Source organism: Malaya genurostris, chromosome 3 (assembly GCF_030247185.1).
Source record: "Malaya genurostris strain Urasoe2022 chromosome 3, Malgen_1.1, whole genome shotgun sequence".
Classification (NCBI taxonomy): domain Eukaryota; kingdom Metazoa; phylum Arthropoda; class Insecta; order Diptera; family Culicidae; genus Malaya; species Malaya genurostris.
This window is the reverse complement of record NC_080572.1, coordinates 122,895,905-122,919,492: the sequence shown is the minus strand read 5'-3', so window position 1 is coordinate 122,919,492 and position 23,588 is coordinate 122,895,905. Positions and strand designations below refer to the sequence as shown.

The 23,588-nt window shown below is 38.7% G+C and overlaps 1 protein-coding gene and 2 long non-coding RNA genes across 3 annotated transcripts; 1 reads left to right on the top strand and 2 right to left on the bottom strand.

Annotated features, from left to right (window-relative positions):
• Positions 1-10,838: 10,838 nt before the first annotated feature.
• LOC131438249 (chorion transcription factor Cf2) lies at positions 10,839-13,943 on the bottom strand. The gene is made up of 9 exons (XM_058608122.1): positions 13,368-13,943; positions 13,081-13,302; positions 12,669-13,020; positions 12,232-12,609; positions 12,031-12,158; positions 11,780-11,869; positions 11,634-11,723; positions 11,437-11,577; positions 10,839-11,372 (listed from the first exon to the last, which is right to left on the bottom strand). Exons 1-9 carry the CDS (start codon positions 13,497-13,499, stop codon positions 11,307-11,309), a joined length of 1,599 nt encoding a protein of 532 aa, XP_058464105.1. The 5' UTR covers positions 13,500-13,943; the 3' UTR covers positions 10,839-11,306.
• Positions 13,944-15,845: 1,902 nt separating this feature from the next.
• Positions 15,846-18,897, top strand: LOC131438757 (uncharacterized). Its single transcript, XR_009230984.1, has 5 exons — positions 15,846-16,175; positions 16,240-16,386; positions 16,444-17,661; positions 17,729-18,249; positions 18,304-18,897. It is a non-coding gene; the product is annotated as an uncharacterized LOC131438757 (long non-coding RNA).
• Positions 18,893-21,254, bottom strand: LOC131438758 (uncharacterized). Its single transcript, XR_009230985.1, has 4 exons — positions 21,105-21,254; positions 20,462-21,037; positions 20,186-20,299; positions 18,893-20,123 (listed from the first exon to the last, which is right to left on the bottom strand). It is a non-coding gene; the product is annotated as an uncharacterized LOC131438758 (long non-coding RNA).
• Between the last annotated feature and the right edge of the window lie 2,334 nt (positions 21,255-23,588).

Here is a 23,588-nt window from a genome sequence, read left to right as displayed (position 1 = left end):
AAGTTTAGATACGAGAAGCCTTCTGCTTACTTAAATGACTCTTGTCACGTCTCACTTTTCCGCACTTTATTCTTCACATCCTTGCTCTTCCTTGAGTACTATGGCTCTAGGATTTCATATTCTTTCTACTCTTATAATCTCTAGTTAGTTTGATATCGTTAAAATAGCGAAAAAAGTAACATGTAATTAAAATACAAGAACATAAAACGGGTTTAAGAATTGAGCTCGACAAGCCTTTCAAAGTTTTCAATCACCATCGGATTCAATACATCGCATCGGATTAGTAATCGATATGAGAGATTCCAGAATCGATTTTTTAACGATAAGACACCCGTCAGCACTCCGAGACTCATCGTATGAGTCGACTGCATACAACCTAAGACGTTATGCAAACAACAATACTGGAATCTTTCAAGCTTGATAATCCATCGTGGACAATATCGTTGTTTGGCACAACCTGATCTGGTCTCCTGGATGGGCATCCCACCTGTTGGCATCCCATTGTTGGCATTTCTGTTTCAGATACCTCATGTGGTATCCCCAGGTGTTTTTGGAGTCGAACCAGACCCCGAGATATTGTGTAATTGTGCTGGTTCTCGCATCCTTAAAAATACAACCAACTCAGTTTTCTCCGTGGAGAACTCGATACCAACTCGAAGAGCCCATGTTGACAAGGATATCTTATAATAGTCCTTGGAGATCGGCAGCTTTTGGTCATAGTAGACACAACGCTGTCGTCGGCAAGTTGTCTTAGCATGCAAGGTGTGTTGATACATTCATCGATATCATTTATGCAGAAATGGTATAAAAGGGGGCTTAAACATGTAACTGGATCGTTTTGTCGACATATCACCATGCGCTAATACATGTGTTTTTCAGACAATAGATTATGTAAAAAATTGTTCTAAACTGGCGGAAGACCATGCTAGTGCAGCTTCTCAGATAGGATATTTATAAAAACTTAATCGAAAGCCTCCTTGATGTCTAGGAAAACTGATGCCGTTTGATCTTTACAAGCAAAGCCTTTTGAATTTCTGTTGTTTGCAACGCAAGACAATCGTTCGTTTCTTTGTACCTATGGAAACCAAATTGTGTATCCAAAAGCAAGCCATTGGTTTCGACCCAATTGTCTAGGGAAGAAAGACATCATTTTTCGAACAATTTTCGGATACAGGAAAGCATAGCAATCGGTCGATACGAATTGTAATCGGAGGCTGGTTTCCCTGGTTTTTGAATGGCGATCACTCTCAGTTGTCTCCAGTCGTGTGGGACAATATTACCCTCTAGGAACTCAACAAGGGCAGCAGATGTTCCAACAAGTTGAATTTAATTATGTGTAGCCCAGGGGCTTTATTGTTACACGACAAAAGTGCAAGTGAGAACTCTACCATCGAAAACGATGTTTGTATTTAATGTCGCGACGCAGGAGGTCTTCTGTTCCGGAACAGAGTCGGGACATACTTTTTTAGCGAAATCGAATATCCAGCGGCTAGAATATTCCTCGCTTTCGTGGTGTTACGATTACGCATTCATCGAGCTGTGTTCCAAAGAATGCTCATCGATGTTTCATTTGTCAATCCGTCCACGAACCAATTCCACTGCTGAACAGTGATTGTATTCGTGTCCTCGGTAGATAACTTGTAACCAGGGGCTGTCGGAATCGGAATCGTTCGAATGGAAAGTGGATGATTTTTGCGCCACTCCCGAAGGAGATCATCCACCAAGGTGGCTTTGCCCAGCTATTAAGACCTTCTCTCGTAAGGCGGGTCGCTTGGTAAATCGGAACCGGTTCCAAACGACTCGACTGTCCCCGTACAACTTCCGATGGCCACCAACAACTACACGAGAGACCTCCACAGACTCCGAGTCTGAAACATTGGAACGAATTCAGTCGATAAAGAAGAACGCAGATGCCAGTCGCATCATAGGCACTGCTCTAATAGTTCACCTCGCCACAGTCTGATATAGATTTAGGAGCGGGGGCTGAAGCATGGGGTCAACCCAACCACACGTAACACAAAATCGATAAACAAACTTCTGAAAAACGTGAGAATCCCGTCACCAGAACATTAAAATAAATAACACCTCATCTAGGTTTCCTAGCAGCTGCATCCTCCAGCGTATGGGTTTATTCAACGACAACAATAAAAGATAGCATAGATGGGGGAAAAACTAACTAAAATGAGTTATCGTTCAATTACATCAAAAAAAGATTTTACTGTACGAGATTCGAACACACTACATTTCGTTAGCTAGCTACTTTCACATACTGCCTTTGCAGTCCTGACTATCTCCCCTACTGTCGTTACTTCATCATCGAGCGCTCTACGTCGTGCAGTACTTTTATCTCATATTGTGAGTGGCTCTTGAGTGCAAACTTTTAATTTATGGTGGCCCTAGGGTCTTTGCGTATTTTGTGTCATGATCACGGTTCATCTAACATGCGCATGTAGAACGTACTTACTACCATGGATTTACGTAAAATGGCGGAATGTTGGCGTCGGTGCATCATCCAGCGGTGGACGAATTGCGATGGCGTGGTTGGGGAGCTATTTACAGACTCAATGGCGGTCGCGTTGCTTTCAATCCAACGACGGCGTTCTTTGCTGGTGTTGGCCTCCCTGCCAAGCAGTGTCCCTGCTCTTCCGGTCCCTGGATGGTTGACCGGGTTCTTTGTAGCTAGATGGTGGGGTCAGGAGTATCGCTGGCTATGTATGACGGTGTGCCGGGATATTGGCCCATACAATGACGCTCTCTTGCCTAGATAGAACATACGACCAACATTTGGTTGTTATAAGAATACGCTTTGCACTCAAGCCAACATTTAGAAATTTTACCTTAACACAGTCTATTTTTAGCACTGTGAGATGATCTTTGCTGCACACTCACTTATCGACCTAGCTAACTGCACGAGAGAAGGGAAATTTATTCAATATTACTGACTTCAGAATCTCACGCTGTTTCTTCAGCTACCTTTAATCTCACACCGCGGCGCTACTAACTCGCGATTAACTCCTGCCTCTTCCACGAACCAGAACTAAGTGAACGACTAGAACTGTGGAATCCTCAGTCTAGGCATCAGAATAAGTCTTCGGTACCGGAAACAGTTGATTATTTCACGAAGTGAATAATTTCCGTCAACCAATTTTATACCGTAGCCGTCCCTTTATCCCACACACAAAGCCGTTTTGACCTACATCGAGAGCATTGTCTTCACCCAAGAAGCACAGTTCAAATCGAGTCGTCCTTTTTCCCGAGTTTAATCTACCTTTCCCTCTCATCGTACTTATACACTGAATACCGGTGTCATTTTACATGAAGGTGTCAGCGCCGCATCCACCCTCCAAACCCTACTCCCATCCAACATGCTACCCAGGCAGGCACGAATGAATGCTACCGCCGCATCCACCCCTCAAACCATATTTTAATCGATCATATTTTCTTCCCAGCACGCACGAATGAACCTCTATGCGGCGCAGAGTACTCAACCTAGAACTCATTTATTATTCTCGAGCTCTGGGCGAATTAGGAGAAAGGTAGAACTCGCGAGAGTATCTCCACCACTATACTCAGTTGCTAGTACGAGGGGCTCTCTAACTATTTCAGATATTTATCTGTGTAATGTCCACCTTTTCGCCCAAATTTCTGCATTCTTGATACGCACAACGCTACAAACTTAGCCATCAATGGATACAATTGCAGAAAGAAGGGGTCATTCATTGCAGTCAACTACTTCAAAAATGTTTTAAATGTAGGTATGATAACCATTAACAACGGGCTTTTAAGAGGATCAGAAATATTGAAGGTAGACATGATCCAGCCCATAATATCAGAGAATTTAACAAATACACTATCTGGTAAAACTTCGGATTGATCTTTAGGGGCTTTCGGGGATTTTGAAGTACCAGGAAGTGGTGGAAATTCTCGCTCAGAACTCAATTTTTCAAGACCTGGAGCTTTTTTTCGGTATTTGACAACACTTCCAGTTGTTGTAATTTTTTGAGACCCACCACAAGACACCTCATTAGAGTGGCGTATCTAAAACGGAGAGGGGGGGGGGGGCAAAGGGGGCATTCGCCCCCGGCACAACGTTTTCAGGAGGGCGGCAAACCAATCCTTGGGACCTTTTTTTTACTTGTCCAAGTCATCTTGCCGAAGATGGTGTTCAGTATTTTTTTGCTCACTAAACCAACGATGAGGGCGAAAAATCTTGTTTTGCCCCGGGCGCCAAATTTTCTCGGTACACCACTGGGTCATTAGGATCGCTCTTGTCAGTTGACAAACAAGCGGAAAGATTTTTTGGAGGGCGTAGCACTTTTCAACATTTCAACAAATAAAAGGCTTGGAATGTTGCTTAAGGGTTGCTTTTGTCCTTGCACAATTTATACGTGAAGCATGTCAAGAGGTCATGTGGCCCATCCTTACAGTAAAGACTTTTTTCAATATCTCCGCCGCAGAAGTCATCTGCTTGACCTCCATAGTTGATACACCGGGATTTATTGCTGAAATGGGGTGCTGTGTGTCCCAATTGTTTGCAATTGGTGCAATTCATAACCCGTAGCACAAAAAGGCGAACAGGTAAACGAATTTTGTTCAGGAGGACATAGTTAGGCACAGCCGAGCCAGCGTAAGTCCCATATGAGTCTGATGGGGTATATGACTTAGTCCCATCTCCAACGATAGGTAGTCAAAAATTCTTTTTAGTCAAAAATTCTTTTAAAATTTAATATATTGAAATTTTTAAAAATCATTGATTCTGCACACAATTGCACGAGGTTTTCGTGATTGTAGAAACTAACTGCTAAGCAGTCGAAAGTTTAGCACTAACCAGTTCAATTTAAACTACTCTGCACTGATGAGTCAAAGACGAAACGTAAAAATAATAAAAACGGTTATGTGTCCTAGTACAAAATTTGTCTAACCCCTAAATGACCAAACCTGCATTGGTCAGAAATAGTCTAAAACACGTTTCCGTTCGGCACGTCAGAAAAGACATTGCACTCCGTTGCTAAACAAAAAGTGTTCTGTAAATAGCAGAAACTTTACGTCTGCTTAGCGGTTCGAATTGAACTGCCGAGTTTAGCACTAAGCAATTCAATTTGAACTGCTCTGCACTGATGAGTCAAAGACGAAACGTAAAAACAAAAAAACAACGGTTATGTGCCCTAGCACAAAATTTGACTAACCCCTAAACATTATTTGCTTTGAAGTAAATATCAAATGTATTTGAATCAAAGGGAAATGAAAATAAGCGCAGATTCAAAACAAAGTATCTTTGAATTCAAAGCGTAATAAATTAAAATTTAAATATTTTTTTCTGCGTGTATCTTAACAATCTTTGTTTGTTGGACCGTTAGGCCAGCTTCGGCTGCTGCTATTGTTTTAAGACTGTGTGTAGTGATATAACTAGAAGTTTCACCAGACAGTGCAGAGAGAGACTTTGAAAATAATAGTACTTTTTCCTTAAAGAGGTTATTCGCACTATATCGGAACGAGTATTCAGCGATTGACCAGGACCAGGCCGTTTATCGCTCAAGAGCTAAGTACCGTTTTTTTTCTTTTTTCTATTTTTTTTAATCTGTCGATCGACACCACTACATTTGTCCCAATTTCGCCCGCATGGACACAGTTCCGTGCCATGACAAGTGATTCAGATTTGCCTGACCCTCCCCCTGATGAAAAAATGAGGGCTCCTGATAGCACTGAGACTCGCATAAAAAATTATCCCGATGGGCTTGCACTCTCGGCCGAACCGTATGCGGTTTACATCCGGACCAAATCCAATGGAAAAAAATCAAACCTCCTTAGACTTTCTAAAGACCTAACCTCGCGATACAATACAGTACAAAACCTATTTTAATCCACCTAGTGGTGTAATGATGCCATTCTCATAAATCCTTTTTACCCTGTAGTTCCGGAACCGAAAGTAGTATACACAACAATTTAAGGAATTGCGTACGAAACTGTGAAACTTTTCTTTTGAACCTATAAGTTTGTGAAAATCGATCCAAGAAAAGTGAGCGAGATCCTTTTTGCAGTTTTTAATCACTATTTCCAATTCTTCCGAAACCGGATTCAGATAAACGGAATAGCCGAAGTTGGTTCGTTTGTTTTCAGCAAATATGATCTACAAATTGGAACAGTTTTGAACGTAGTTAAATCTATACTTACTATCTCATGCTCTATTTCGATTAAACCAATTAAACGAAATCTAACAAACGAAACGAACCTGCGTTTCTGCTACTTCTGCATATGTTAGTCAATCTAAACAGCGTGAATCAACAGCATAAAACATGTAGTAAGATTATTATTATTATTATTATTATTATTATTATTATTATAATTATTATTATTATTATTATTATTATTATTATTATTATTATTATTATTATTATTATTATTATTATTAATAACATCACTACACAACGTGTACGAAATAGAACAAAGCACGACTTGTTCATTTTGTGTTTTCTTCTTCTTTCGGTGTTGTACATATTGTCACTCTATATGGCGATTTGAAAATTTTGACACTCATCGGTGTGAAAATCGGTTCAAGCATCGCAGAGAAATCGAAGTGAATTTAGTTTTAGGAGTTTTTCTTCTCCACTTTCGGTGCTATAGGAACCGGAAAAGAGGGGACCAGTAGAGCCGAATTAAGTTTTCATGCCCACAAACTAACAAGCTCTGCAAACTAGAAGAATGTATCATACAGTTTTATGGGATTTGTACCTGTTTTTAACCATCGTTCGTGGAAAAATACTAATAAAATTGGTAATTTTCCACCTATAACGCTTTAGTTCCGGAACCGGAAGTCGCATCCAGATAAAATATTCTGCAAATTTCCGGACATTGTAAGACCTTTCATTTGAATCTTAGTTTGCGAAAATCGGTTGAGTTGTTCCAGAGATAATTGAGTGTAAGTTTTTCTAAAATTTTCACATATTACCATATAACTCCGGAAACGGAAGTCACATGCAAATGAAATTCAATAGCAAACTATGGGACCATAATACCTTTTATTTGAATCTTAGTTAGTGAAAATCGGTTCAGCCATCTCTGAAAAAAGTGAGTGCATATTTTTTTCATTTTTTGGTACATATCATCCTACATCACCGGAACCGGAAGTCGCATCGGAATGAAATGCAATAGCAGGCTATGGGACTATGAGACCTGTCATTTAAATCTTTGTTTGTGAAAATCGGTTCAGCCATCTCTGAGAAAAGTGAGTGCATATTTTTGTTACATACACACGCACGGACGGCCACACACACAGACATTTGCTCAGTTCGTCGAGCTGAGTCGAATGGTATATGACATTCGGCCCTCCGGCCCTCGGTTAAAAAGTCGATTTCACTGTGGTTGCATAGCCTTTCTATATGAGAAAGGCAAAAGGTACCCCATGACAAGCTTAGGGTGTTGTTAGCCAGTGCAAAACAGGTTAACGAGATCGTTCAATATGAGCTCTTCAAAAGGGAGTATCGCGTATACATTCCAACTCACGAAGCCGAGATAGACGGCGTGATAACCGATCCGAGTCTGACTTGCGATGACGTTCTTGTGTATGGGGTGGGCGGTTTTAAAAATCCCCTACTCAAGGATGTTAAGATATTGGATTGCAAGCAATTGCGTTCAGTATCGATCGCGGGGGATGGGACTAAGTCATATACCCCATCAGACTCGTATCGAGTGACTTTCGCTGGCTTGGCTTTGCCTAACTATGTCCTCCTGGACCGAGTTCGTTTACGTGTTCGCCTTTTTGTGCCGCGGGTCATGAATTACACTAATTGCAAACAATTGGGACATACAGCATCCCATTGTTGCAATAGATCCCGTTGTATGAAGTGTGGATAACTCCTGCGGTGGAGACATTGAAAAGTGTCTCTACTGTAAGGAGGGGCCGCATGACCTCTCTGATTGTCCCGCGTACAATTGCGTAAGGATAACATGAAGCGTTCACTCAAGCAACATTCCAAGCGCTCATTTGCGTAAATGTCGAAATGAGCTACGCCACCTACCGAACATTCTTAGGCTTGCTTGTCAACTGACTAGAGCGAATATGATGACCCCCTCGAAGGTACATCTTCGGCTGTCCCTCATAGCTCATCAATCAGAAAGAGGAGAAATATATCCTCTCATAAGCTCCCTAGTAAGGATTCAAGGATGTCTATAGAGGGGGCTCCTAAAACTACAGCAACAGGAAGTGGTGCCAAAAAACCGGAGAAAAAACTCCAGGTCTTGGAAAATAAAATTCCGTTCAAGAATTTCCACCACTTCCTGGGACTTCAAAACCCCCGAAAGTCCCTGAAAATCAATTAGAAAATTTACCAGATACTGGGTTTGTTAAATTCTCTGATATCTTGGACTGGATCATGACTTTCTTCAATATTTCAGAACCTCTTAAAAGTCTATTAATGGCTTTCATTCCTACAGTTAAAACATTCTGGAAGCAGTTGACTGCAAAATGGCCCCTTCTTTCAGCGATCGTATCCTTCGATGGCTAAGTCACCCACTGAGGTCACAGATACAATCACTGCTATTCAGTGGAATTGCAGAAGTATCATCCCAAAAATAGACCGTTTCAAGCTATTAGTAAACAATCTCCCGCCGCCGCGAAATCAAAAACAAACGAAACACCTTTTTCGATGGTAGAGTTCTTACTTGCGCTCTTGTCGTGTAACAATAAAGCTCCGGGGTTAGACAGAATCAAATTAAACTTGTTGAAAAATTTACCTGACGCTTATTGAATTTATTCAATAAGCTTCTTGAAGATAATATTGTCCAACATAACTGGAGACAAGTAAGAGTTATCGCCATTCAAAAACCAGGGAAACCAGCCTCTGATCACAATTCAAATCGGCCGATTGTTATGCTTTCCTGTATCCGGAAATTGTTCGAAAAAATGTTTTTTTTTCGTCTAGACAATTGGGTCGAGACTGATGGCCTACTTTCAGGTACACAATTTGGTTTCCGCAGGGGCAAAGGAACGAACGATTGTCTTGCGTTGCTCTCAACAGAAATTCAAATGGCATTTGCTCGTAAAGAACAAATGGCGTCAGTTTTCCTAGACCTCAAGGGGGTTTTTGACTCAGTTTCCATAAACATCCTGTCTGAGACGTTGCATCAGCATGGTCTTTAACCAATTTTGAATAACTTTTGGTATGATCTATTGTCCGAGAAATACATGTATTTCACGCATGGTGATTTGTCGACAATACGATTCAGTTACATGAGTCTTCCTCAGGGCTCATGCTTAAGCCCCTTTTATACAATTTTTACGTAAACAACATTGATGAATGTATCAACACATCTTGCACACTAAGACAACTTGATGACGACAGCGTTATGTCTATTATAGGACCCTAAGCTGCAGATCTCCAAGGACCATTGCAAGATACCCTCGACAACTTGTCGACGTGGGCTCTTCAAATCGGTATCGAGTAGTATTTTCGAGGAAGCGAGAGCCAGCACAATTACAACTTCAACTAGGGGGTGAAACCAAAGCTCAGGTCTTCAATGAATTTTTCAGTATCTCTCGTCAGAAAACTTTCGAAAGTTGGCAAACTTCATGGAGCAATGACGTACTGGGATGATGGCTACATCCCATTATCCCAAGGGTATCGACGAAACCTTGGTTCAGGGGGATGAACGTGAGTCACGATTTCATTCGTGTTATGTCGCGGCTCATGTCAAATCACTACACATTCAATGCACATCTCCGGAGTGTTGGGCTCGCGGAGAGCGATCTCTAACTAACAAGATGTTTTTTTGTCGCTAACTTTTTCGTTCCTCCTTCGCGCGTCTCTTCACCATCTCGATGGTAACTATCCCTATCGTTCTTATACATTTTGTCCACACACCCCCTTTTCACCACGTTTTCCACAATATTTACTTTCATTCTCTTCCGTAACATCACCATCACCGACCACGGAAGACCGCTCCAGTTGATGACCAGCATGTGGGCCACCCGCCGGGTTTTCGTAGCCGTTTTCCGCGGATCCACACGGACCGATGGATGCGGCCAACATAGATATTCTCCAACGCCATCTAACTGACTTGCTATATTCAATTCACCGGCCACTGCAGATCGCCAGTCGAAAGCTCGACCCCGATACGCCATTACCTAATGATATTATTCTAGCTTTAAGTTAGTGGTTAATTAAGATTAGAAAATACCCTTGGCATCTTAGAGCTTAAGCAGTGTGCCTTAAAATTATATTATATTATTAAATAAAAAAAATCATCTGGAGGAAGGTAAGGCAAATTTAAACCCTTTGTCATGGCACGGAACTGTGTCCGCGCGGGCAAAGATTGAAGGACAAATGTAGTGGTATTGAAGGATAAAGATAAAGAAGAGAAGAAAATAGTACTTATCTTATAGTTAGTAAGCGATGAGCGGCCTTCGAGGCCTGGAACTGGTCGATCGATCAATCTTCGATCCTATAGTGTACAAAAAACCTCTTGGAGGAAAAAGCACTTTTGGCTGTAGTCTCTCACAGCACTGTTCAATGGAACGGTTTCTATAGTAATCGTGAAGAATATCCCAGCAGCACCACATGCTGGGTAAAGCTAAAACAGCCACTGCCACTTGATTTTCTATACTGAAACATTTCGATATAATTTCAAGATAAAGTAATAATCGTTTGTACCACTTCAGACATAGAAGGCTATATAGGAAAGCAGTTGCCAAGATCGAAGTGGATACAATACGAAATCCTCCGAAGTTTCACTAACAACAACATTAAAATCAAAGAAGCAGTTGGTGGGATGTACAAAGCTCTAAAACCCCCACCCTCGACTAGGGTTGTCCATAAAGGGAAAAATGATAATTTTTTCTAAGTTATGTTTATTGAAGCAATCGAATAAAATATATATTTTAATATAAAATAAATATTGAAAGTACAACGAATTGTGTTTAACCAAACTCATAGTTAATGCACTATTTTAGTCAGGAAAAAGTGACTAAATTCCTTAAAATACTGCATCCATATCTCCGGCAAGAGTTAGATGCTTAAACTAACTAAATCATTGCACGAGCGATGTATTATCTACAGTAAAATCCGTTGATTTTCAAAGCGTACGTTTGTTAAGTTAACTAATACATTTTATGTACAAGAAATTTTAAATTACGGTCACTATCGAAACACAAATATTTACAATTATTATATTTTAGCTACCACTCTTGGACCGGTAAAAATCTAGAAGGAAACTATTGCGCTATAAATATTTTCTGTATTTTTACTCCTATTAGAAGTGGTCTTAACTGGAACGGTTTCTCAGCTTGTTTAGGTACAAAGTCCTTGCATGGATTAGCTATTTGTCGACATTTTTTTTATTTGGATAACTTTGATGCCCAGATGCTGATTAACATGCACCTGTAAAAATAAAAAGGGATATAATATTTATCATATAAACTACACGTTTATTGTGGTAACCAACCTTCAAATCGGACGCACTATAAAACGATTTATCACAATGAGGGCATTTGTGAGGCTTCTGTTTCCTGTGTCGCTGGACATGAATGTTTAGCTGATAATTTGAACTAAACCGCTTGTCACACAACGTACATGCGAAGTTTTTCTGAAATTCAAAATGAATGAGATCCGTATATTTGGAAAAATTTAACAGATACCAACTTCAAAATGCGTTTGTCGATGTCGATATAGAATTGATTTGGATTTAAATTCTTTCTGGCAAATTGAGCAAGTAGGAAGTTTATCGGCTTTCTGGAATAGAAACGTAAGGGTTGTCGCCAATTTTCTAATAAGTAAAGTAATTTTACCTCGTGTGTTTTCATATGCATCCGCAACATACCAGGGCCTCGAAAACTTTTGTGACAAATGTCGCATTCTGGTTGCTTCTTGCAGTTTGCCTGTCAGAAAAATTGTACTTCAATCAATTAAATTTTCTGAAAGTTTGTAATTCGCCCTTGATAAAATTTGATAAAATATTTTTGTAAAAATATTGTGTGATAAATTTTATGCATTCCAGAACGAAATTTGACAAACGGAAACATGAGTACTTAAACGTTACCTTCAGCCAATTCGAATGCGAAGACATGTGCGTTTGCAGCCACTTAGGTTGAGTAAACTCTTTGCGACATAAATTACATAAATATCGCCCGGGGCTTGGACAGGAAGTTTGATATGCCATAAATTCAGCTGGAAAAATATAGCAAAATTCAAATGATAAGTATAACTTTTCTAGTTTAAGTTTGCACGCCAATTTCATTACCTAACCGTTTCTCGCCATCATCTGATTCACAATCAGATATATACAATTCTTCTTCCACCGCCTCTGCTTCTGTTTCTGCTTCTACTTCGGCTTCCGCGTCCGCTTCATCATCATCTTGTAATTCTTCTTCTATCAATTCATCGTTGTCTGCTTGATCATCTTCTTGATCGCCGAAATCAGATTCTTGGCCATCCTTTATGAGAGATTCTTCCACATCGTCTTCATGCTGTATCTGTTCATGAAGTTGTTGTTGATGATGATGATGTTGTTGATGTTGCTGTTGTTGGAGTGCATGCTGTGCTATATGGTGCTGATGAATTGTAGCTGTAGGAGCTGCCATCATCATAGGGACGGATTGAACTTGGTTCACGGAAATCACTACAATCGAATTCTTGGATGGTCATACTATGCAGAACCATAAAAATATATATATTTACCATTGTTTTCGTCGTAATACTGCTGTTCCTGCATCTCTGGTTGTACTATTATTTCACACCGATCATCCACCGTTCGCTGTATCTGCAATATTTGTGGATGTGCTGCTCCATGTGTGATCATTTGTATGGTATTATTTGGCCCCTGAATAAATTGCCCAAGCTGTGCAGCATGATATTGTGGTGCCTGAATAATCTGCTGACCAGACGCGGTTGTTATCAAATGACCTGCGTTAATAATTTGCGCCCCAGCGTTCAGCAATTGTGCATTGGTTAGTATCATTGTCGGAGCAGCTGCTTCAGCAATTGTCGGGATATCAGTGCGCTGAATGTGAATCTCTTGAATCTGTTGAGCCTGAAAAAATATGAGTAAATGCAATTTAAGTCATTCTCAGACCTAGTTTAATCCTCTTACTGGCTGTATTTGTTGAATTTTCTGCGGCGTTATTTGTTGTCTTTGAACATCAATTGTGAGTTCCTTAGGCATCTGTTCCTCCACAACTACAGTTATTCCTTTGATATACTGACGTAAAGTGCTGTCTGATTTTTCAACGCGTGTTTTAAAAGCATGACAGCGACTAACCTGGTGAATGCACTGGATACATATTTTGTCCGGCCAGCCGTCCATTTGCTCAATCTACAAGAAAGTCGATTGTTAAGAACAATTACATATTCGAAAAGCAAAAACCTTATAATGCATACTTGTATCTTAGCAATTTCCATTAGCATCTCCGCTACCATTTCTCCAAATAGTGGACGCATTTCTTTTTTCACAGCTAGACATATTCGACAAATTTTATCCAACTCTAGGTTTTTCATCAAATTTAGCTCCATCGCGAAGCTCCGTTTTCAGTATTCGAGAAAAACTGTTATACGTTCACATAAAATTCACTTCACAGTTCTGTTCGTAATATCCTGAACAAGTGCACTATTTTTAATTGCAGTACAAAACTGTCCAAGAATTAAGAAATTTTCCTAGATGTAAACAACTTTAATGCACAACAATCAACATTAATATGGCGTCTTATGAAACAGTATTGCGAAGATAATCCAAAATGACACTAACCTACACGATTTCTTGCATTCGCGTGAGAACACAGGATTTATTTATTGGATTCAGAGCTCGAGTTCCGTATATAAGAAATAAATAAAATTGAGTGTCAATAGTATTCATATAACTTGGCGACATTTCAAAGAACAACAGTTTTATTAGGCATTAATAACCGAATATATATCACCGCAATTCTAATTATAAAGATGAAGAACAATAACTTTCCAGCTAACTTTGACATTTACTGACGCGAGAAATAAAAGGAAACTTCGCCGAAAGTCGAAATACCATTTGACATATTGTCGAAAAACTCAATTACCCGCATAGCGTTTTGGCTACCTGGGCAGCCATGGCCACCAGAAGGCTACCAAAATTGATTCAGTTACGGTTGTCAAATCCAATTTGACAAAACAAAGTCGCCTGTATCCAAGTTAGCCGAGCGTTTTTATCTTCTCACCTTCGCTGAAAATGTCAAAGATTTCAATGTGGAAAAATCCTGGTGGATACGGTTGTATCGTTTGAGTTGTATTCCTGGCAGCGGTGAGGCAGCCGGTCACCAGAATGTCTGCCAGCCATATTTTTCCAGCTGGCAGCGTTTAGTCAGCCATCTGGCAGCCATGCGTATGCGGGTACCGGTACCCGCATACGCATGGCTGCCAGACGGCTGACTAAACGCTGCCAGCTGGAAAAATATAGCTGGCAGACATTCTGGTGACCGACTGCCTCACCGCTGGCAGTTATACAACTCAAACGATACAACCGTATCCACCAGGATTTTTCCACATTGAAATCTTTGACATTTTCAGCGAAGGTGAGAAGATAAAAACGCTCGGCTAACTTAGATACAGGCGACATTGTTTTGTCAAATAGGATTCGACAACCGTCACTGAATCAACTTTGGTAGCCGTCTGGTGGCCATGGCTGCCCAGGTAGCCAAAACGCTATGCGGGTAGTGACATCCGTATATGAAAAAAGAAACTAAGATAAGATTCTTCTTCAGAATTCTCGGTTGATTTTTCATTAGGGCGTATAAGCAAGTGACAGTTTCTCTTTTATCACTCTCTCTTTCGATGATTGTGATGTGATTAAAAATATTTTCTTTCATATAACTATTCTGTTTGAAAGTCGAAAGTTTCGGGTATCATTTCATGCAAAGAGTTGAGTGATAAACGTGGGAACCGCTAGGTAATTAATAGAAGAGAAAGTAAACAAAGAGAAACTGTCACTTGCTTATACGCCCTTTTGAAAAATTAACCGAGAATTTCCAACAGCAGTAGTCATTTACAACGATTTTTATATATATTCAATATATTCAATAGTATAAATTGATATCAGAATCAAAAATAGGTTCAGAGGAAAATTGATTTGAAAGTAATAATTACTACTTCCACGACGTAACTGTAGAAGAGAAATAAAATAACTAAAACAAAACAATGTCTTATCGTCATCCGAAAACAAAACGGTACAAATCTTTTCCGTGCACTAAATTGACAGAGCGAGATCTAGTTTCTCTCTCTTCCTTGTAGCAGTGAACTAGTTTCTACCTGAATTGAACGAGGAACAACTATTATGCCGATAGGGCAGCTTGCCTATAAAAAATTGTGTGTTTCAACTGGAACGGGCATTCTTGCGGATAATTTTGAAGCAGCAGCATCTAACTGGAAACCATCTATTGGACCTGAGAGGACAACAGCAACACTTGGGATCAGCTACACGGCAGCATTATGGCGAGCTACGAAGACAGCGGTTGTGATTCACGGAAATGCGACGATACGGGAAAACAGCCAAAAAGGAAACGGCCGACGGAAACAAAGAGGGACCAAACCATCCAACAGCAGCATCTGGACAGAGAGGGCACGGCGATTCACGACAATGGCGCAGTAGTGATTCCCAGAAAGTAAGTAATGGATGAAACAATGCTTTTCGTGTATCGGAACTATTAAAAAAAAAGTACTATTGGAATTTGCTTATATGGAGCTTCGGTGGCTACAGACGAAGCTTGAAATTTGCTTAAAATATTTTGATGAAAAAAAAAAACTTATCGAACTTCGATGGATAAAGGCGAAGTATCGACCACAGAAAACAGATATACAGGCTCACATATGGGCTATGTGTAAAATTTGCTCTTCAGTGTGGCGAACACTTGCAGATGTCGCCGCGATCGCCAATATGTGTTCCAGGGGTCAGATTTCAATCACGCCAATTTGTTTGTCATTATGTGTTCCAGGGGTCAGATTTCAATCAAGCCAATTTGTTTTTATGTAGCTTAATATCACATGTCAAATCGTCGTGATTGTTCTGCTATTGAATTTAACGTTATTAGATTTTGTTGTTTTCTGTGACATGGTAATCAAAAGACATGGGAAGGAAATGTGAATTTTATACTTGTGGAAATCGCGAGAGCAGCTGTAGCCGCAGTGACGATATTTCGTTTTTAAAATTTCCGAAAACAATAAACTGTAAGTAACTTATTATTGTAGAGTTGAATTGCATTGAATTGCATAATAAAAATCTATTTCTTAGGTGTTCTTTGTGGGTAAAGGCATGTTGCTCTCCCGAAGCAACTCATGTTTTTGAAACGAACGGAGCCGAAGCTTTTCGAATGGGAAAAATCTGCTCTAACCATTTTGCACCAACTGCATTCAAAAATATTGATAGGAAAAATAAAGGGTAAGTACTTCAATGTTAATTCCTGTGTATATTTTAATAGAATAATATAAATTGTAGATTGACGCTTGGTGCGGTACCGTTAACCTGTGAGGGATTTGTAAACAGAAGTAAAGATATTACACCAAAGATGATTTTCGAAAACAAGGATCGAAACCCTGAAATAAAATTGTGGGATCAGAAGTACATTGAAAATGAAAAACTAAATAATGACCAGATTCTCGCAGACTCTTTCTTGTCAATAGTGTGCCATAGCGATAATTATTATACATTATTAAAAAATGAAGATATAAATCTCAAAGCTTAAAAGTCAATACAGTTTTTGTCAACTGATTGTTTTCATGACATTGACATTGTCAAAGAAGAAATTCTGGATGATGAACAAATTGCCACAGAGTTACCTTCGTTACAGAAAACCACCATTAACAACGAGCTTTCGGAAGTATTAACCAGTAAAACAGACGGTCTTGAGGCTTCTTGTCATTCTATATATGACCAAGTTCAACAAGTTGCCAATGATAACACTATGAAAAATATATCGATGTATGAAAACCATAAAAACACGTTCAACGATGACAGCGAATCGTGGAATAAAACTAAAAGATGGAAACATGGTATACAAAATGAAAAGAAAACTATTAAAATCCTTAAGGTTAAGCTTAAGTCCGTTCGTCGTCGGCTTTTTGTATCTATTCAAACCAGCAATCGTCGATTAAAAATGATCAATCGAAGCAAACGTATTTCAATTAAGCTATTAAGTAAGATAAAAAAATCATAAGACAAAAATCTGATAGAAAAATGCTCGGGGAATTGGCTGAGGTTAATCCCATAGTAAAAGATTCATTGCTTAATGCAGTGCGACGCCCAGCGGCTCGTCGTTATCATCCAGCTACGATGAAATTCGCAGCTGGAGTGAATCTAAATGGACCTCGTACTTACCGGTATACAAGAAACTCAAAGCAAATAATGTTACCACACAAAAACAGTGTATACAATTTTAATCGAAACATTCGTTTAAAGCCAGGGTTGGACAGAGCAATCTTGAATCGAATGAAAACTAAAATTAAGTGGCTGCGAACTAAACAGAACAAATTAGTAATGATCTGCCTAGATGGAATGTCTGTTAAATCAGAACTGACTTATTGTGCTAAGTCCGACACGTTCTATGGATTTTCGGATTACGGCATTGTAAAGAAGGTCGAAAGGAATGATCCTACAAAACTGGCAACTCAAGCAGTTGTAATAATGGTCTCTGGGATATACAGTAGATTCAAGCAGGTGTGTAAAATAATTATTTATACAACTTGTTTTGTTTTAATTTTAGTTCCATGAATTTTATCTTCAGCCTGTTGGATATTTTCTTGCTCACAATACCCTTGGAAGTGAAATTCAAATGAAGCTCACAAGAAAAAGTATTATTGCTATTCGTGATACCGGACTCATACCGATAGCTCTGGTGATGGACCAGTCTACAACAAATCAAAAAATGATTCGTGAAGCTGGCGGAACTGCTGAACACCCAATAATACAAGTTGACAACGAAAATATAGCCGTTATGTTTGATCCACCCCATTTGTTGAAAAATGCACGAAATGCACTTTATAAGTACAACCACAGATAACAGATATACAGGCTCGAACAAATTCCTGTGTAAATTTTAAATTTGCTGTACGTTGGGCTCACTACTGCCACCTACTCGACTGTTCGCCTCGGTCACAGCCTCAATATTTCAGAACGTTCCTCTTCGTTCCGGAACGATAACAGAGGTTATTTTTCTATAGCACAAATTTTCTTTCCACAGTAGTTGGAAAATCGAATCGAATATCCAACATTTAGTAACATGTTTGTGGAGTAGATGCTTAGGAGGTGATTTTCAATAATCAATTTGTGATTTAATGATTTAGATTGATTTTTTTCCAGGCTGATAAAGCTGGTTGGATTGATTGTTACAAAGCAAACAATATGCACTGAATCGCAAATTCACTGCAGTTGACAGAACTCGAAAGCATTCCGGCTCTTTGTTCCTCGAATGGAAACTACATTGCATAAAAATCAATAAACCGAAACTGTTTTTTACCAATGGCGATCCGATGCCTACCGTTTTCAAACCGACTATGGCAGTGTACGTCAATCTTATTTTGAATGATAATATTCCATGGCGAAGGATTTCATCACAATTCACATCCAGTTCCCGTTATCTAATTCATCAGAAGAATCACTTCCATCAAACACGCAAGCCATTACGAATGCAAATAACTGTACATTGGAGAATAGTGTAACATTCATATGACAAGAAAAATTATCAAGATGAGCTATATTAGCAACACTATTACCAATTACTTGTTTCTCCCGATATCATTAAACGCAAGTAATGTTGTATGAAAAACTCGAACTCAATCGAAATACAGATTACAAATTTAATTCGATTTAAATATTCCGATTCGATCGGAATACAGAATCGGATTGTATATAAAGATCTGAATGTCACAATAAGAACCTGTGTTGAATGGCGGATTTGGTACGTAGAGAACGAGTACTAGGATTGAACCTTTCGTAAAATCTTTAGATATTCGCCCTTATTCTGAATAACGACGTATTGATGAATGTGGTTCGATCGAATCATAGCTACCTTTGATTTTGCTAGCGTTATGGGGAATACAAATGAAATACGAGCGAAAAACCGATACGACGTTATTCAGAATAAGGGCGAATAGGCAAGGAGACAAGCAAGATCAGTAGATCGACGTTAATTTTCAATTTTAGGAATTCGGTATCGATGTTTTCAGTCGTACTTTTCAGATGGAAGAGCTTAGATATAAAATAAGTAAAAATGCGCACAAATTCATTGTATTTTTATTAATTAACAAGAGTACGGGAGCTTTCTAAATAAATTCGTACAAATTCATGCAAACAGCTTTGCGGTTGCGTTTCTGCCGACGCTTATTATTCGCTGTTATTTTGTTCCTGAAGTGAGTCTCTTTTAAAAATCCCTTAATAAACGTATTAAAAATACAATCCATTAATTTGGTAAAACATGATTTGCAAACTGAGGTTCCGAAGCTTTCGTATTTGACATATTGTTTCATTCGCAATTTAACATGTTTTCTATTTTCATATAAATTTTTCTTCAATTTTTGTTTAAATACGGCAAATGAAACTAACCCAATATCATACAGTTTGTTGTTAGGAATGTTAATCTGACGAAAAGAAAATTGAGATTTTAATTAGCAAAAAGCGTAATCTTCATTATGCGAGGAAGCGTTATCCTGTTCAATTTTCAACACTGAACGACATCTTGCATGAGGCAGTTTATGAACTGCTGCTCCAATGATATATATATCAATGCGTTTATGTCCTTCGCGAGGAACTGATAGGGTGCATCAACATTTAATGGTTCGAAATCAAATGTGGGAGTGTTTGACACCGCCGTGAAAGTTTCACAATTCATACCATCATTGGAGATGTTACGTGATTTACTGGATGATATCATGGCATATTTAAATGCAGTGCAAAATTGGAAAGCATTAGGAGCTTCATTAAACCCACAACGGCGTCGAATTTCAGAAAAAACAGTTCTCCAAGCAGTCCTGGCACAGTGGGTTTGTGCATAGATAATTGCAGCTGTATTGTTCATTTAGCGTGTTCCAAATCCACTTCAAAGCGTTGATGTTCTCTATAAAACCTTTAAGGTATACCGGACGATTTTGGGCACTAGTTAGTGCTCTGGACAATTTTTTTGCCTGAAAAAAATTAATATATTTGGTATAAGTAATGAGTTCGAATAGGCCCAAATTTTTTTTACTGTTTTAATGTTGAAGCACGTATTTACAGTATAGTACATTGTCTTGAAGACTCGTTGTGTTTCCTCTAGAAATTTAAGATGCACAGAATTGTCTGTTATTGGAGTTCTGTAAGGCTGAAGTAATAAATGTGGTTAGGACAACTGGTATTCTGTCATATATTGAATGCAAACTAGAACCACTGCTCGATCGAAACTTTGAATGATTTTTTAATAATGTTAGCTTGCATAGATCTGGTCTAGATAGGTTGGTTTCAAAATAACAATATTTCCATTTACCTTGCCAATTGAATTCACTTAACGTTCTTTCGAATTGAATGTATCGAATAGTTTATCGTGGAGTGCGATAAAAGACGCTGATTGTAGTGCTGCTGTTGGTAGTGATCCTTTTTCCACATAATGTCGAATGGCAATAGCACATGATTCGCTTAACGTACGTGTTGCTATAGAAACATTCATTTTCGAAAACGGTGGAAGTTGAATAGCTTTATAAAGAAGTTTGGGAGCTAAACGCAACGTGGATGCCACATCAGTTTCAAAAAGAAGCTTGATGTGATTAAATGAGGCTATCTGGTCTTCGAATACAGCGTTGTACTTATAAAGTGCATTTCGTGCATTTTTCAACAAATGAGGTGGATCAAACATAACGGCTATATTTTCGTTGTCAACTTGTATTATTGGGTGTTCAGCAGTTCCGCCAGCTTCACGAATCATTTTTTGATTTGTTGTAGACTGGTCCATCACCAGAGCTATCGGTATGAGTCCGGTATCACGAATAGCAATAATACTTTTTCTTGTGAGCTTCATTTGAATTTCACTTCCAAGGGTATTGTGAGCAAGAAAATATCCAACAGGCTGAAGATAAAATTCATGGAACTAAAATTAAAACAAAACAAGTTGTATAAATAATTATTTTACACACCTGCTTGAATCTACTGTATATCCCAGAGACCATTATTACAACTGCTTGAGTTGCCAGTTTTGTAGGATCATTCCTTTCGACCTTCTTTACAATGCCGTAATCCGAAAATCCATAGAACGTGTCGGACTTAGCACAATAAGTCAGTTCTGATTTAACAGACATTCCACCTAGGGAGATCATTACTGATTTGTTCTGTTTAGTTCGCAGCCACTTAATTTTAGTTTTCATTCGATTCAAGATTGCTCCGTCCAACCCTGGCTTTAAACGAATGTTTCGATTAAAATTGTATACACTGTTTTTGTGTGGTAACATTATTTGCTTTGAGTTTCTTGTATACCGGTAAGTACGAGGTCCATTTAGATACACTCCAGCTGCGAATTTCATCGTAGCTGAATGATAACGACGAGCCGCTGGGCGTCGCACTGCATTAAGCAATGAATCTTTTACTATGGGATTAACCTCAGCCAATTCCCCGAGCATTTTTCTATCAGATTTTTGTCTTATGATTTTTTTATCTTACTTAATAGCTTAATTGAAATACGTTTGCTTCGATTGATCATTTTTAATCGACGATTGCTGGTTTGCATAGATACAAAAAGCTGACGACGAACGGACTTAAGCTTAACCTTAAGGATTTTAATAGTTTTCTTTTCATTTTGTATACCATGTTTCCATCTTTTAGTTTTATTCCACGATTCGCTGTCATCGTTGAACGTGTTTTTATGGTTTTCATACATCGATATATTGTTCAGTGTGTTGTCATTGGCAACTTGTTGAACATGGTCATATATAGAATGACAAGAAGCCTCAAGACCGTCTGTTTTACTGGTTAATACTTCCGAAAGCTCTTTGTAAATGGTGGTTTTCTGTAACAAAGGTAACTCTGTGGCAATTTGTTCATCATCCAGAATTTCTTCTTTGACAATGTCAATGTCATGAAAACAATCAGTTGACAAAAACTGTATTGACTTTTGTCGTGAATACGACTTACTTTACTATGGGGTGCCTTTTCAAAATTAGCCATATGGAAGAATGGGCAGAACTTAATCGTGAATATCTCGACTTGTATTAATGGTAGCAACATACTTCTTTCACAATTTCATCAAAAATATGATCAGGAATTTAGGATAATATTTTGAACAGTGTGAGATAACCACAAACAACTCAAAAATTAAGTTTTCTCAAAATTTCAAAATAATGCGGAAAACTCTTTACTTTCGCTTGGGTTTTTCGCGCAAGGACGACGATTTTGGGGTAGTCAGGCACATATCTTCAACTGAATGCGTATAAAAGGGGAACCGTGATGAAAATCGATCATTTCTTTTCGTGCGTTCGATGGAAGCAGACGTCGTGGGAGTTAAACCATCAAACAGCAGCGACGGAGAGAGCACCTTCTGCGTGGTTAAAACCTCAAACGCTCAGGTAGCAACTTTCATTCGCTTGCTGGGCTTCAAGGCAAGCATTCTGGTAGTCATGGCGGTCTTCAAGTTTCAGAGCTTAGTTCCGGAATATGGGTTTAGAATTCAGAGTCTGCGTGCTGAACTAACTCAAATCGTCACCATTTTTTATTATAAAGAACTATACTGCTTATTTCATAATATTTAATTGCGTTTTAGAATGTTTAATGTAACTAATATGTAATTTAGTGTAGGCGCAATTCAATTCACAATTCAAACAATCGATGAACTACCAATTCGAATTCGGAAGCATAAATAAAGCGTGTCATATTCGTATTCACGACATCCAGTTATGTCTCTGACATTACACACCCGTACTTTTAAGCTTTGAGATTTATATCTTCATTTTTTAATAATGTATGATAATTATCGCTATGGCACACTATTGACAAGAAAGAGTCTGCGAGAATCTGGTCATTATTTAGTTTCTCATTTTCAATGTACTTCTGATCCCACAATTTTATTTCAGGGTTTCGATCCTTGTTTTCGAAAATCATCTTTGGTGTAATATCTTTACTTCTGTTTACAAATCCCTCACAGGTTAACGGTACCGCACCAAGCGTCAATCTACAATTTATATTATTCTATTAAAATATACACAAGAATTAACATTGAAGTACTTACCCTTTATTTTTCCTATCAATATTTTTGAATGCAGTTGGTGCAAAATGATTAGAGCAGATTTTTCTCATTCGAAAAGTTTCGGCTCCGTTCGTTTCAAAAACATGAGTTGCTTCGGGAGAGCAACATGCCTTTACCCACAAAGAACACCTAAGAAATAGATTTTTATTTTGCAATTCAATGCAATTCAACTCTACAATAATAAGTTACTTACAGTTTATTGTTTTTCGGAAATTTAAAAAACGAAATATCGTCACTGCGGCTACAGCTGCTCTCGCGATTTCCACAAGTATAAAATTCACATTTCCTTCCCATGTCTTTTGATTACCATGTCACAGAAAACCAACAAAATCTAATAACATTAAATTCAATAGCAGAACAATCACGACGATTTGACATGTGATAT

What these genes read in the sequence shown, in the direction of transcription:
- LOC131438249 (XM_058608122.1), bottom strand. Translation starts at nt 13,499, where the DNA reads ATGGAGCTAAATTTGATGAAAAACCTAGAGTTGGATAAAATTTGTCGA. An exon ending in TGATGGCGAGAAACGGTTAG is followed by an intron (nt 12,159 to 12,231) that starts GTAATGAAATTG and finishes ATATTTTTCCAG; the next exon opens with CTGAATTTATGGCATATCAA. An exon ending in ATCGACAAACGCATTTTGAA is followed by an intron (nt 11,578 to 11,633) that starts GTTGGTATCTGT and finishes TTTGAATTTCAG; the next exon opens with AAAAACTTCGCATGTACGTT.